The sequence below is a fragment of the Festucalex cinctus genome, chromosome 6 (assembly GCF_051991245.1).
Source record: "Festucalex cinctus isolate MCC-2025b chromosome 6, RoL_Fcin_1.0, whole genome shotgun sequence".
Taxonomy (NCBI): Eukaryota; Metazoa; Chordata; class Actinopteri; order Syngnathiformes; family Syngnathidae; genus Festucalex; species Festucalex cinctus.
The window spans coordinates 20,939,939-20,953,024 of NC_135416.1; the positions used below are offsets into that span (position 1 = coordinate 20,939,939).

The 13,086-nt window shown below is 39.6% G+C and overlaps 1 protein-coding gene across 2 annotated transcripts in view; it reads right to left on the reverse strand.

Annotated features, from left to right (window-relative positions):
• grk4 (G protein-coupled receptor kinase 4) overlaps positions 1-13,086 on the reverse strand; it is a 59,888-nt gene that overhangs the window by 26,604 nt on the left and 20,198 nt on the right. For both annotated transcript variants that reach the window (XM_077523519.1, XM_077523520.1), the window contains exons 2-3: positions 5,325-5,420; positions 14-126 (exon numbers count right to left, since the gene is read on the reverse strand). In XM_077523519.1, coding sequence (XP_077379645.1) covers positions 14-126; positions 5,325-5,420 — 209 coding nt within the window. The remainder of the gene's footprint in view (positions 1-13; positions 127-5,324; positions 5,421-13,086) is intronic.

Genomic DNA, 13,086 nt, shown 5'->3' on the forward strand with positions numbered 1-13,086 from the left:
ATTTTGATCTTACCACGGCGTCCATGAATTCAATGCAGCGCTTCAGTTCCGGCCTTGTGTCACAGTACTGGCGAAATAGAAGCCGACCAATGGGCTGCTTCTCACATAGACTGGTATAGTCCCTTTCTGACAGGTAGAGACAAGTACACAAAGCGAGAATTGATCATCTACATGCTTTTGTAGCATCACACAACACATTCGGATACCAAATAAAAGACAAAAATAAAACAAAAGTAATTGTCATGCTGTGGTTATACGAAGACAAAACTTTTCCTCTGCTCTCTATGGTTTTCAGGACAGGGAAAAAAAATATTGTTAAAGTAATATAAAGCGTCCGTTATAGGTTAACTTCCCAAGAGCTAAGCTGAAAAACCACGCGCAATTCATAAACATAGAAGACAAAATAAGACCATACATGCAAATAAAAACAGTCACACGTGTTTCCAGAGGATTGAAAAGGAAGAGATGAAGATGTCTGAATGGGTGACACCTACAAAACAACCTACTAGTAAATCAAATCTTTGTGACTGTTCTCCCAGCTGCAGTTTATTACCCAGCATTCCCTCCGCTCTGCAGCACACTGCTTATTATTGTAACTCATTCACATGATCACAAGGCCAAGGAAACCCTAGGTAAGCAAATCAAAGATTGTAAAGACTGCGGTTTTATTGCCTCTCTTTGATCTGCCCCCCCCCATATGTCATATGCAAACATTCACGGAGCAAATCTCCTGTACTGAGGTTCATTGTACTATCCCTCGGGTATTGCCTTACATCATTGATCCCCAAATATCTTTGGTGTTTCCCTGTCAGCTGGAAATAGCTGTCAAATGCGATGCTCATGAAGACAAATTTAGAGAACCTATGCAATAAAAATGTTTAGAGCGTTTGTGTGCTAAGGTGAGAATAAATGGAATAGAGTAGGGTCAGCTGAATTAACTTTATGCACAATGTGCACGGTGTAACTCACTTCTCACCCAATTGAGGGATAGGATAGGTTCCAGTCCACCCACCACCCGAATGAGGATAAACAGTTCAGAAATGGATGGTTAGATGGCAGGCAAACAGAACTTTCACGGCTAAATGGGCATGGCATCTGTCGTGCTAGCTTGCATGACGAGCTAACAAAGCAGCAACGTCACATCACCTAATGCTCTTAAAGGACATTTAGGCACATCCATGATTGATTTCTGCTTAGAATTCGAGTCCGATTTCTTCACAGTAATATCTGTTCGATCGGTTTTTGGTTGTTTTTTTTGGTCGTCGTTTAAGTCCGTCACAAAAACACTGAATCAAAACTTGCTGTTGGAGTCACATAAAAAAGGGTCAAACTCCAAACTGTATAACTTTTGGGCTGTTTGAATAAGCATATGCAGATGACTATATTAGAGTGCAATTGATAGTACAGTGAACTGGGCATTGCTCACTGCTGCCATGCAATAATGGCTGTTCAGCTCCATTAAAATACTGCCGGTTGCGGGAGTGCGCGGAACAAGATAACATGGCCACACTGCACATATTTGGATGGATATCTGGGACCGGTACTTTTACGCTGGTTTAACAGACCGGGTCTTTAAGCCATCTTAGGGATAATTACGGGTAGGTAAACATCGGGTAAAAACATGAAAGTATACGCCTTCATTTACTGAAACCAAGTCTAATAGAGCAATCAAGCAAATCTAGAATATAGAAATGAAGTTTTATTATAGTGGCCATAATTATCAGAGTTACTGGTATCATAATGATTTTTCGAAAAGTCATCCATCCATCCATTTTCTTAAATTTTCTCCTCACAAGGGTCACGGGGGTGATGGAGCCTATCCCAGCTGACTTCGGGCAGAAGGCGGGGGACACCCTGAATTGGTTGCCAGCCAATCGCAGGGCACACAGAGACAAACAACCATACACACACACACACACACACACACACAAGTACACCTAGGGACAATTGGGAGCGCCCAATTAACCTGCCATGCATGTCTTTGGAATGTGGGAGGAGACCGGAGTACCCGGAGAAGACCCAAGCAGGCATAGGGAGAACATGAAAATTCCACCCAGGAAAGTCGGAGCCTGGACTCGATCTTGCGTCCTAAGTACTGGGGGGGATGTGCTAACCAATCATCCACCATGCCGCCTCGAAAAGTCATGTACAAAAAAAAAAAAACAACCTAGGTATCATCAAATTTTGTCTGTGCCCAAATTGATGATGCTTCCAGTCCACTGGGTGTGAATTTAACAACAGCCGGACTCGCCATTGCTCCAGCAATATGGTGGGAAGAGATGAGGGCTCGCGTACAGTATGACCCAAAATGAGCCAATTTTGTAATGGCAAGAAATATGTTGTAAAAGTGTGTCTATAATTCTTGTTTTTAAAAAAAAAAAAAAAAAAAAAAAAAAAAATGGACATCTCTTTTCATCATAGAAACACAGGCCGTAACAAATACCATTTTAATTTGCACATAGTCACACAGCAAGTAAAAAAAAAAAAAAAAAAAAAAAAAGAATGACTCATTTGAATCGAACTGGAAGGTGGCTAGGGAGTGAGTCCCATACACCTCACCCCAACACAAATGTAGAGACTGAACCCTGTGGTATTATTTAACAATACTGAGCTACAAAAGTGTGCCTTGTACTGGTTGTCACAGTCCTTAATAACTCGGGGTGGGCAAAAAAATCGATTCATAGAAGAATCGAGATTCTCATTTATTAATCGAATCGAATCGATATTAATATTCAAAAATCGATTTTATTTAAATGAGAAATGAAGAAGAAGGGGAAGTTGTAGCCCACATCCTGTTTTGTGGAAAAAGGCACTTAAAATACAAAATTAATAAATGTTTAAACAAAAAAAAACAAAAAAAGAAAGACACTTTAATGTCTATTTGTCATTTTGTCTTGCAAAGCAGACTGGAGTAGATCATGACAATGTTGTGCATATCTGTAAATTGAAGCAGAAATCATTTGTCAAATCAATCGAAAATCGTTTGAATTGAGAATCGAAAATCGATTCTGAATCGAATCGTAGACCCAAAAATCGTAATTGAATCGAATCGTGAGACAGTCAAAGATTTCCAGCCCTACTAATAACCCAAATTTAGCCAGCATCAAAATGTAGCACAAAAATTAGCTCCTAACTGAGAGCATGTTTATGTGATGTCATATGCGTAAGACAAAGACTGTTGCTGATGTTTCGATAAATGAGCATTAGCGCCAAAAAAAAATCAGCGAGTAACTGAAAGAGTGCAGGCAAGTGTCTCCAACACATTTACTGCGCAAGTATTGCTGTAACTAAACAGGAGAAAGTCAAGAGTTGAATGACAAATGTGACCATGAGCAGGTTTGCTCCAAGGCGCAATAAACTCTGCTAAATAACTCCTAGAATGATGTGAATGTGAAACTGAAAATAATTTGAGTCGTAACTGAGAGAGCAAAAAAAAAAAAAAACGCATAAAAAAACGTACAAGACGATGCATGGAGAGTGAGGGGCTGTAAATGGCAAGCCGACACAACGGCTCCAGCCCACATAATGCAATCTAGGATTCCTAAAGTGACCTACTTGTCAAGGCTAAGGTCAAATGCCTGACATTATCAAGACACAACAAAGACACTGCTATCAGCGTCTATACTGTATCTTTCCAACCCCTACAAAAGCACGAATGCAGTGTGCGTGTGCGTGGCTACATGGTCAGTGTGTTTAAGTACGCAAAGGGGATTATTTTGATCCTGCGCTGTGTGTGATAGGGAAATTACGCAATAGCCTCTATGTAACAGTGACGTATGAAACCCTTAACAGCTGCTGAGTGCAGACACAGACACAAAATCGTTTTTTTCTTTACGCTTGAGCAGGCATATACTGTATGTTTTTTTAACAAACTCATGAGCAATACTTTTGTCTCATTGTCATCATGACCACATCCACCTCTTGAACTCATCTTCCCTGCTTTTATCTTGCCGTTAGTTTCGCTAACTTATTGGCGATGTTGACAGTGCTTCTTTTTTAATTGGCATTTAATTGTCATGATTCTCTTCAGAAAGCAAGATAGCAGGAGGCGAGGCAGAGAGAAAGTAGGGAGAGGTGTGAATGTGGGGGAGGGGAGTGTGGTTAGAGTTGCAATAGCAGAGAAAGCTGTGAACCACTGTTACATGTGATTGCACATTACTTGGGCAGATGTGGAAAAAAATGGGTTAACATGCAATTAATGTGCGATTAATCGTCAGTTAATTATTGAAGTCATGCGATTAATTACGATTAAAAAAAAAATAATCGACCGACACCTTTAGTTTTGATACAAAAACCTAAACTGTAGGAGGACTGTAAACCCAAGCATATCTATAGAATATAATTATTCCTGTGCATTTGTTCTATCTGTGTGCCAAATTGATGCTTAAATCACCTACTGTTCAAGTCTTTAATAAATTGCATCAATCTGCCTAACTACACACACATGTACTTTAGGCGTAAAACCATGGGCTCTCTTTGGCCCCATCTTCATGGAAACTGAGCCGATGTTTTTCTTATTCATTTTTAACACACTTTATGTAAACAATAGTTGTCCACACGAAGACTCTGAAACGCTGCAATTTATATGCCAGGCCTGAAGTGGCGCTGTAATGCTGTCACCAAAAACAGATCAGAAGAAGTCCATGCGATGAAAATATATTCACATCAATTTAACTTCTGATGACTGATGACGAGATGGAACTTTTGCTTCAAATATAGAGCCTAGATCACCGCCAAAGTAAAAAAAATATATCAGACACGATCCACAATTATTGTTGTTGGTGGTCTTAGCACACAGTAATGAGAGAACTGGAACAACCATGTCATCAACTCAACAGACATACATGCATGCTGTTCAAACAGAAACGCGAAGGCTGCGTTTTGATATTTATGGTTTCGAAAATGATAATTTTCGGGCTCCCCAAAAGCCCGTTTCAAGTGGACAAAATGTTACAAAAACCAAAAACTTTGCCGATACACTTAAATGTGTTGTGCAGGCGGAGCCTAAGACCTCAAACACTTGCTGATCATCGAGGCCTACTCACTCTAAAGCTAATCCTCAATGTAGGAGGCAAGTTGTAGTGGAGATGTTATGATTTGGCATACGAACAGACAGAAAACACAGTTGAAGAAATGGCTGAGCAGACAATTCCTTGAGTCAGACGCACTCATACACAAATAGTTTCCTGTGCCCCGCCTGCGGGTGGGTGGTGATGCCAAAGAGGAAGGAAGTCAGATCTGAGCTTCCTCCTGCAGTCCGACCCAACCCTTTGACATAGCATGTCAAATTATCCTTCTGTCTCACATGCAAACCAATTTCTTACCAATAATGCGACGCAGCTCCTCACACTGGCTGATATGGGGTAGTTTTAGCATCTTTTTCCATTTCTTACTGCGTCCATTCCTCTTCCCGCCTCCACCTGAGAGTTACAGAAAGAGACGGTCAATAGTGACATAGCAACATCGCAGGTCTTTCCTCACATACATGTGAGCATGTTTGCTACCTTGGTGTGACCAGGTACCTATGTGTTCTAGTGATTCATATCACTAGTCACCTCCATGCATAAGTAGTGCACGCGGTGAATAACCAGTATTTTACATGCAGCAAATTGTGTTGACAAAATTCTCTGTGAAGAGTGAGTTTACATGTGCTAGGGGTTATTAGCTCTTTGGATAAACTCTGCCTGCCTCTGCAACAAAATGTAAGAAAAACAAAGTATCTGGAGAAAAAACACATAAGCATGGGGCGCACATACAAACCCCACACAGGAAGTTCTGAGCTGAGAAATTTTAGGATTTTGTTAGGGGGCCATTTTTGGCAGGAAAATAATCTTGATTACCAATTAATCGTCTGATTAATAAAAAACAAAAAAAATGCATAAAATAAAAAAATTTTCTCCCCAAAAGCACTTCAGTTGGTGTCAATTATACACTGATTTTTGCTATTCGCGGGCTGGCCTGGTTCCTATTCCACGCTGCAATATTCTATTCAGGGGTGGGACGATACGGGTAAACCACGATTCGATACTGTGACGATATAGGACTCACGATATCGATAATATCATGATACACGATATCTATGATTTTTTATATATTGTCAAAAAAAATTAGCAATATATCACGATATGTGACTGAAAAAGCCAAACAATTGCCCATAAAAAGTAAAATGTCTAATTATGCATTTATTTAATGCCAAAACTTTTACTATGTAAAAAGTTCTGCATTGTGCCTCACTGCCTCTTAGACTTTTAGCCATAAACATTGTAAAGTGAGACAAATTAAAGTGCATAAACATTTATAACATAACACTGCACAATTGGACACATGACATTGATAATTGCTGTCGCTGTATCGATAATTTATTGCAACAGAGAGCGCAACAATATATTGCGATATCGATTTTTTCTCCGACCCCTAGTTCTATTATCCTTTTTCCATTTGTTTATAAAATACATGTACTTTGTAAAGAACACACTATAAATAATTAGAAGTGTGATGACATATCGATATCGCGATAAATAGTGATACTTTGTCTCCATTATCAATATGCCAAATATCAATATTTGTAGTTAATATACAGTCACATAACGGCTCCATTGTCCATTACTTACTGAGCAATTACTTGGCGGGCCACTAGGGGGAGCACCTTATAAGCATGGCAGGGAAATGTGCGGAGGTCTTCAGGCGAAGAAGACTGATGAGCTTACTTTAATCATTTATCGGTCCAGCAACTGACTCAGTTTTGAATGAAAAATGCGTATTATGTCTTCAATTTTTAAGTTTTGAAAAATATTTTATGTTTTGACTTTTTGAAGCACACAATCTCTGAGGAGTATTAATATTGATTTAATTGGATTTAATATAATTTTATTTACTTTTGCAATGTTACACAAAAAAAGTAGGGCTGTCAAAGTTAGAGTTAATAGATTAATTAATCACGGAAAAATGTTGCATTAATCACGTATTAACGCATATTAATCGCACTATTTTTTTTTACCGCACTTGAGCCTTGAACGTAACCGCGGATGGTTATATTGAAGGCTGCGCAGGTCAGTGATTAGGTCGTTTCCTACGCTTGTTGTTCCAAGATAAGCGGGGTGACTCCAGTTGGTGTGCTCGGTGGTAAATTTCGCTTTAAATGTACCTGATTAATCGTGATTAATCAAAATTAAAAAGTGTGACTAATCAGATTAAACATTTTAATCGTTTGACAGCACTAAACAAATGTTTATAAAATGAAACAATTGACTATGTGACTGACTACCATGTTGCATGACAATACTGTTTAATTAAGAAAGACACAAATTTGTTCACAGAAAGTTGTCTGTTAAAACATTGGTATTTGTTTAAAAAAAAAATACACTAAAGTACTCACTGTGAGGAAGACACCAGTTTTAATATTGTGTTTCAGTGATGGTACGAAAAAACAATTTTCTCATTGAAAGAACATCAGTTTATGTCTTGAGTAGTTTTATCGTAGAATATCGTGGATTTATTACCTGACCTCTATATCGATAATCATGGCATCGTCATATCATGAGATAATTGTTATCGTGAGCCTTGTATCGCATTGTATTGTATCGTGAGGTACCCAGGCAGCGGTTCCCACAAAAATAAGAGGGCTGGGGGAAAAAAGTCCATCAAGTCGGATAAGTCAACTTTAAAAATAGATCGTCTAAAATTTTCTACCTCGAAGCTCCGCCATCCATGTTTTATACACTCATTTTTTCTTGTAGACGCACACAGTATTGGAATGGTGTCTGTGATCCGAATCATCTGATCTTTATTTCTTCGCACATGATTCAGGAACAAAAAACGTCACAAAAGAAGAAATCTGACATGTTGAATACTGTAGCGCTGGTGTTGAGTTTTAAATTAAAATCAATTTAAAAAAAAAAAAAAAAAAAAAAAGGAAATACAAGACTAATTGTTGAGAATACTACATACTGACCAAACCTGAATGTTCGGTACAGGCCCACAGGACCAGACAGCAACCCTTGCCCATTGAGAAAACTCTTTGCAGCAATCAAAGGCTTTCTTTCACCTTTGGTTATTGGTAACGCAACGTTAGATGCTAATGTGAACACTAGTGACTTACTTCCTATCACTCAACAAGCTCATTTCTCAACCTGGTAAATGGTCCAGTGTGAGCACATAAAAGGTAAAAACGATCAGCAAACATCGACCAATACCCAACGTCTGAAGCGCCATACTCGACCGATTAATCTGCCGGCCGCTAAATCAAGCAGGCCCTAAGCCAGAAACTCTCAATTGTGAGGCTGATTTGCACTGTGCTGCTCACAAAGCCAAAATGCAGCAAAAATGCTCCAACTCTATGTCAGAAGGGGTCGCCGCCCAGCATGTCGATGTCCAAGTCGCACAAATCCAAAGATAGAAATTAGATGTGGTAAGGCCACTTTGTTGGGCAACCATGTATCCACAGAGGCTTCCCCTACTGGGACAGTACAACATAGTACTTGTTGACAGGAAAGCAAATCTAACAAGGATAGGATCACATTGGCCTCATGTTGAAAATATTGTTGGGAGGCTACAATGAGGCGCATAATATACAGTACATGCACACGCATGCAGTGCAAAATTCCACAAGTTAAACATAACATTGAATAATGAATTGGCTGTGTTTGACGGCAGGATAAATCCTCGGAGACATTTGAGCCAAAAAACAAGAATGACTGATGAAGATGTCCCATTACCAAAAACATCAGAGCTCAAATTCTTTGATGCCAGAGGTGTGAGAAGTGTTTTGTTATGTACAATAAAGAAAGGAAATGAGAAGCTGTTATCTAATTTTGAAGTCAGGTGGAAAAGAACAAAGAAAACAGTGGGGGAAGGAGTGCGTGTGTGTGTGTGTGTGTGTGTATGCGCGTGCACGTGCCCGTCAGAGCTCGTTGGGCAACCCCACCCTGTTTAATGTCACTCTGACGTCAAAGCCATGTGTGCAAGCCTTTAATGCAGAACGGATGGAGGGTGTATTTATTTAACTAACTTTGGTTCTCCCTTCCAACAGAACGGGGCCGCTCCATAAACACCAACATCAGGGCAGTTGGCATCAGTCAAACTCTGAGATCATCACGTAGGATCTCAGCGACAGGTCCGAGCATGTGCATGGTCACATGGCTCGAGTTCAAGAACACTCATAGCAGCTGAATGGCCCTTACTTTCAAGAAACCCTCTAGCGCAAAATAGTTTATAATGTTAGCGACAACATCCCAAGCCCATCTCATTTTAATAACCGGAACCATATGGGGGATGGTCATATTTCCTGCTACATTCCGCCACCAGCTTTTCAAGAAAAGCTTTAGCCACAAATGTGACCTGACAAATGAATGGGTGGTCCCATGGTGCACTGAGCTTTTACTTTTTTTACGACTACAGTCGTTTTATTCCTTGCTGACTAAAACATTGCTGTGACACTTCACGGTAACACCAAGTGGCTTTCGGGCAAAATATCTCATCAGCCTCCCATCACTTGCCGCAGCATGATGGGACAGTCTAAAACGGCAGTCTAAAGCTTAATGTTGCAATGTAAGAAAAACGGGATCAATTGTCACCAAAATTCATGTGCACATCTCTACTCATGCCCACTTCAAACTCTGAAAATATTAATATGCCCCAATATCTTGGATTTTATGGCTGTTAAGTGTTATCCTCTTAAGCTTAAAGGGGAATTAAAGTAAAATATTTTTTTTTTTTCTATACAGTCTGCCCTGCATACTTGAACATCCAATAACAAAGTAGCTTTTGCGTAGTTTTGCGATTGGCGTGGTAAAAAAAAAAAAAAAAAAAAATACAACCAGCTACAATATGTCTGCTATTTACTGTAAAATCCGTGAATAAGGCATTTTTTTCAATACATGACACGTATAAAATGATCCAAAAATCGTCCCACTATACTACTGACAATTCCAAACAGCCGGTTATTTCTGATATTTCCGCAGTGCAACACAATGCAAATGCTTCCTTTACAGGGTGATAACAAACGGGGTATTGCCTTTGCCTGTGACTAGGCTCCAAACCAGGCAGATTGCAGGTCTCGACACTGCAAACATTTCACTCGCAAATGCGGCCAACTTTCAAGTGCGTGCTGGTGAAAAAAAATCCCGCTCGCATGGCGCGAGCGCATTAATTCTCCCTCTGCACTATGTTTAAAACGTATGTTCTAAAGTCGTTGTGTCCTCCGCTGGCTCTCCCGTAGCAACGAGAGCGCGCCAACTCAATCGAATAGTATTTGAGTGAAACATGACCTGCTGTAATATGATTGGCTGGCTACTTCCTGATTGGGCACAGCTTACACGTACATGCACACCGCGCAGACTACAGTTTACATACAAACATATATATGCCGCTTTTCCACCGGACCGGTTCCACACCGAAGCGGCATTTTTTTGTCACCGGATGTGAGCGTCTCCATGGGACTTTTTCGGGGCAGAGCGGTTCCGTTGTAACCGCTGTTTAGAACCCTTTCCGTGGTGGGGGACGAGAGGGGCCGTGTCGTCACCTGTCATCTGATTGGCCGACAGCAACGCAGCAAGCGATGCCGTGGCACACGCTCATGACTCTGCTCCTCTCGTGTAAAACAATTAGACGAGAGAAGCAGAGTCATAAAAATACAGTATATTAGGGGTGTTAAAAACAATCGATTCGGCGATATATCGCGATACTACATCGCGCGATTCTCGAATCGATTAAAAAAAAAATCGCATTTTTTTTTCTTTTTTTTTTTCTAAGAGCTCAGAATTGTTCATTCGGTAGTCTTACCGATTCAACGTCTTATCATCATTGCCTTTTTTTTGTGTGTGTGTTTGTGTGTGAATCGATTTTTAAACTTCCATTTTTAATGGGAAAATATTCAACAAAACGTCTGACTTCGGGTTAGGATTCACACCTTGAGCATGGAAGAATGTTATATGAACGGAACATTAAGCCTTAATATTTTATTTTAATGCTGTTCAAACATGAAACAGATTACAACCTCTATAAGACTGAAATTTCAGATAAATAAATAATACATTTTCATATAAATCTTACACTCTACAAGCTTACTGATTAGTATTTTCTAAATTTGAATGAAAAAAATCGCAACAATCGACTTATAAATTCATATCGGGATTAATCGGTATCGAATCGAATCGTGACCTGTGAATCGTGATACGAATCGAATCGTCAGGTACTAGCCAATTCACACCCCTACAGTATATACAATAAATATAATAATGTTTTATATTTTTAACTATATTTACAATTTAAAAAAGTACTTGTGGATGGAATTGCAATATTTACAATTTTAAAAAGTACCTGTGGATAGAATTGCAATGTTTGTGGTTTTATAATAAATCGCGAGTGCACAAGTCTCGCTGGTGGTGTGTTCCCATTCACTTGAATGAGAGCTCCAGCGGCAGAGCTCTCCATTCAGAAATAGCGTCGCGAGCCGGTTCTGAATCAAAATATTTCATCCATGGTGGTTCATATTAAATTGTAAATATGGTTCAATGTTGGCGTGACTTGCCACTCGTGAAATGTTATGGCACATCCACACGCACTGAGGAATGCAAGCTTGGCTTAGACAGTTCAAATGATACGGATGAAAAGGTCAGGGGGATATCGGCCGAGGAGCAGGTGAAAAAAAATAAATATCGACTTTTACTGAGCTAAATAAAATAATTTTCACATGAGTTAAGTTATACGAAATAATTAACTTGATTTGATAGCCACTGCTGTTGCAGGCAAACCTTGTGTTCCAATAAAATATTTTGAAAATATATCGAGTTGCGTATGCCTAAGGTCATGCTGCACCTCCACAAAAAATGGCGCGACCAAATCCTGTGCTGTGTGACCAACTAAAAATGTTACTCGCACCAGTGGTACCAGTGGAAAAGTTAGTGTAGAGCCCTGAGATTGTTATAGTAGTCAACGGCATTTCATCACATTTTGAAATCACAATAATAGCCACAAATCAAATTACAACGATCAAAAGTACAATGCTTTTCAGTGGACGTGATGTATGCTCGGAATTGTCAATACAGTACACGCATTCATAAAAATAAATTAATGTAAAAAAAACTAGAAAGAGGTTTTAATTATATTTACATTCCAACATAATATTTAATGTATAATGATACAAATTTATGTAAGTACCGGGTTTCAAAAAATTGTTCGGTGTGTATAGACCAGGGGTCTCCAAGTTCGGTTCTCGAGAGCCTGTTGTCCACGTCTCTGTCCTTCAGCAAAGCTGAATTTAATGATCAGCTAATCAGCAAGCTTTGCAGAAGCCTGATAACGATCCCGATCATGAATCAGGTGTGTTAGTGGAGGAAACATGGAGAACTGGCTGGATAGGGGCTCTCGAGAACCAAACTTGGAGTCCCCTGGTATAGACCATGAGCACAACTGGTCAAGCTAAAAGCAGCAACAAGCAATTGTTTATGGTATCCATGAACGAACGCACAGCTAGTGGTGAGGCCAACTTTAAAAACAAAATTTTGCCAAATGCAGTAATGTGCTGATAGTAGCAGTGCCTTGGTCGCTTTTATTTTGAAGTTGTTCCCAGCAGTGTGTCGCCGTGTGACTAAGGACCTGGCACGTTTTTTGATTCACTCTGGTTGTGGTGTCTTGCAAACTTTTGCCAATAAAGTTCAATTGATAATTAAGGACACTAAAAAACTACTGACATTGTATTATATGGCACCTGTTGCCAGTATTCAGCGCCATCTCCAGCATTAGCAACTAGATGCTAGCTAGCCGCTAAGCAAACGAGAGTGAGAGCCATCGGTTTACTTTTCAAAGGCAATTTAATAGACAAACATGACTGCACACACATTGATACTGACAGCCTGACAGCTGCTGCTCTTACTGATCACTTTTTAACAAACCAGGCTCGCTCAAAGTGTGCTATTTAAGCCGGGAAATCGGTTCCGACGTTATTTTGTTTTATTAATCAAAATCATTGGTGAGAGATTTATCTAAAATCTCAGGGGGGGGGGGGGGGGAATCTAAAATTCAGACTTAGGCAATATTAGCAGTAAACAACAAGCTTGTTTTATGTTTATTAGAGAATAAACAAAAAGC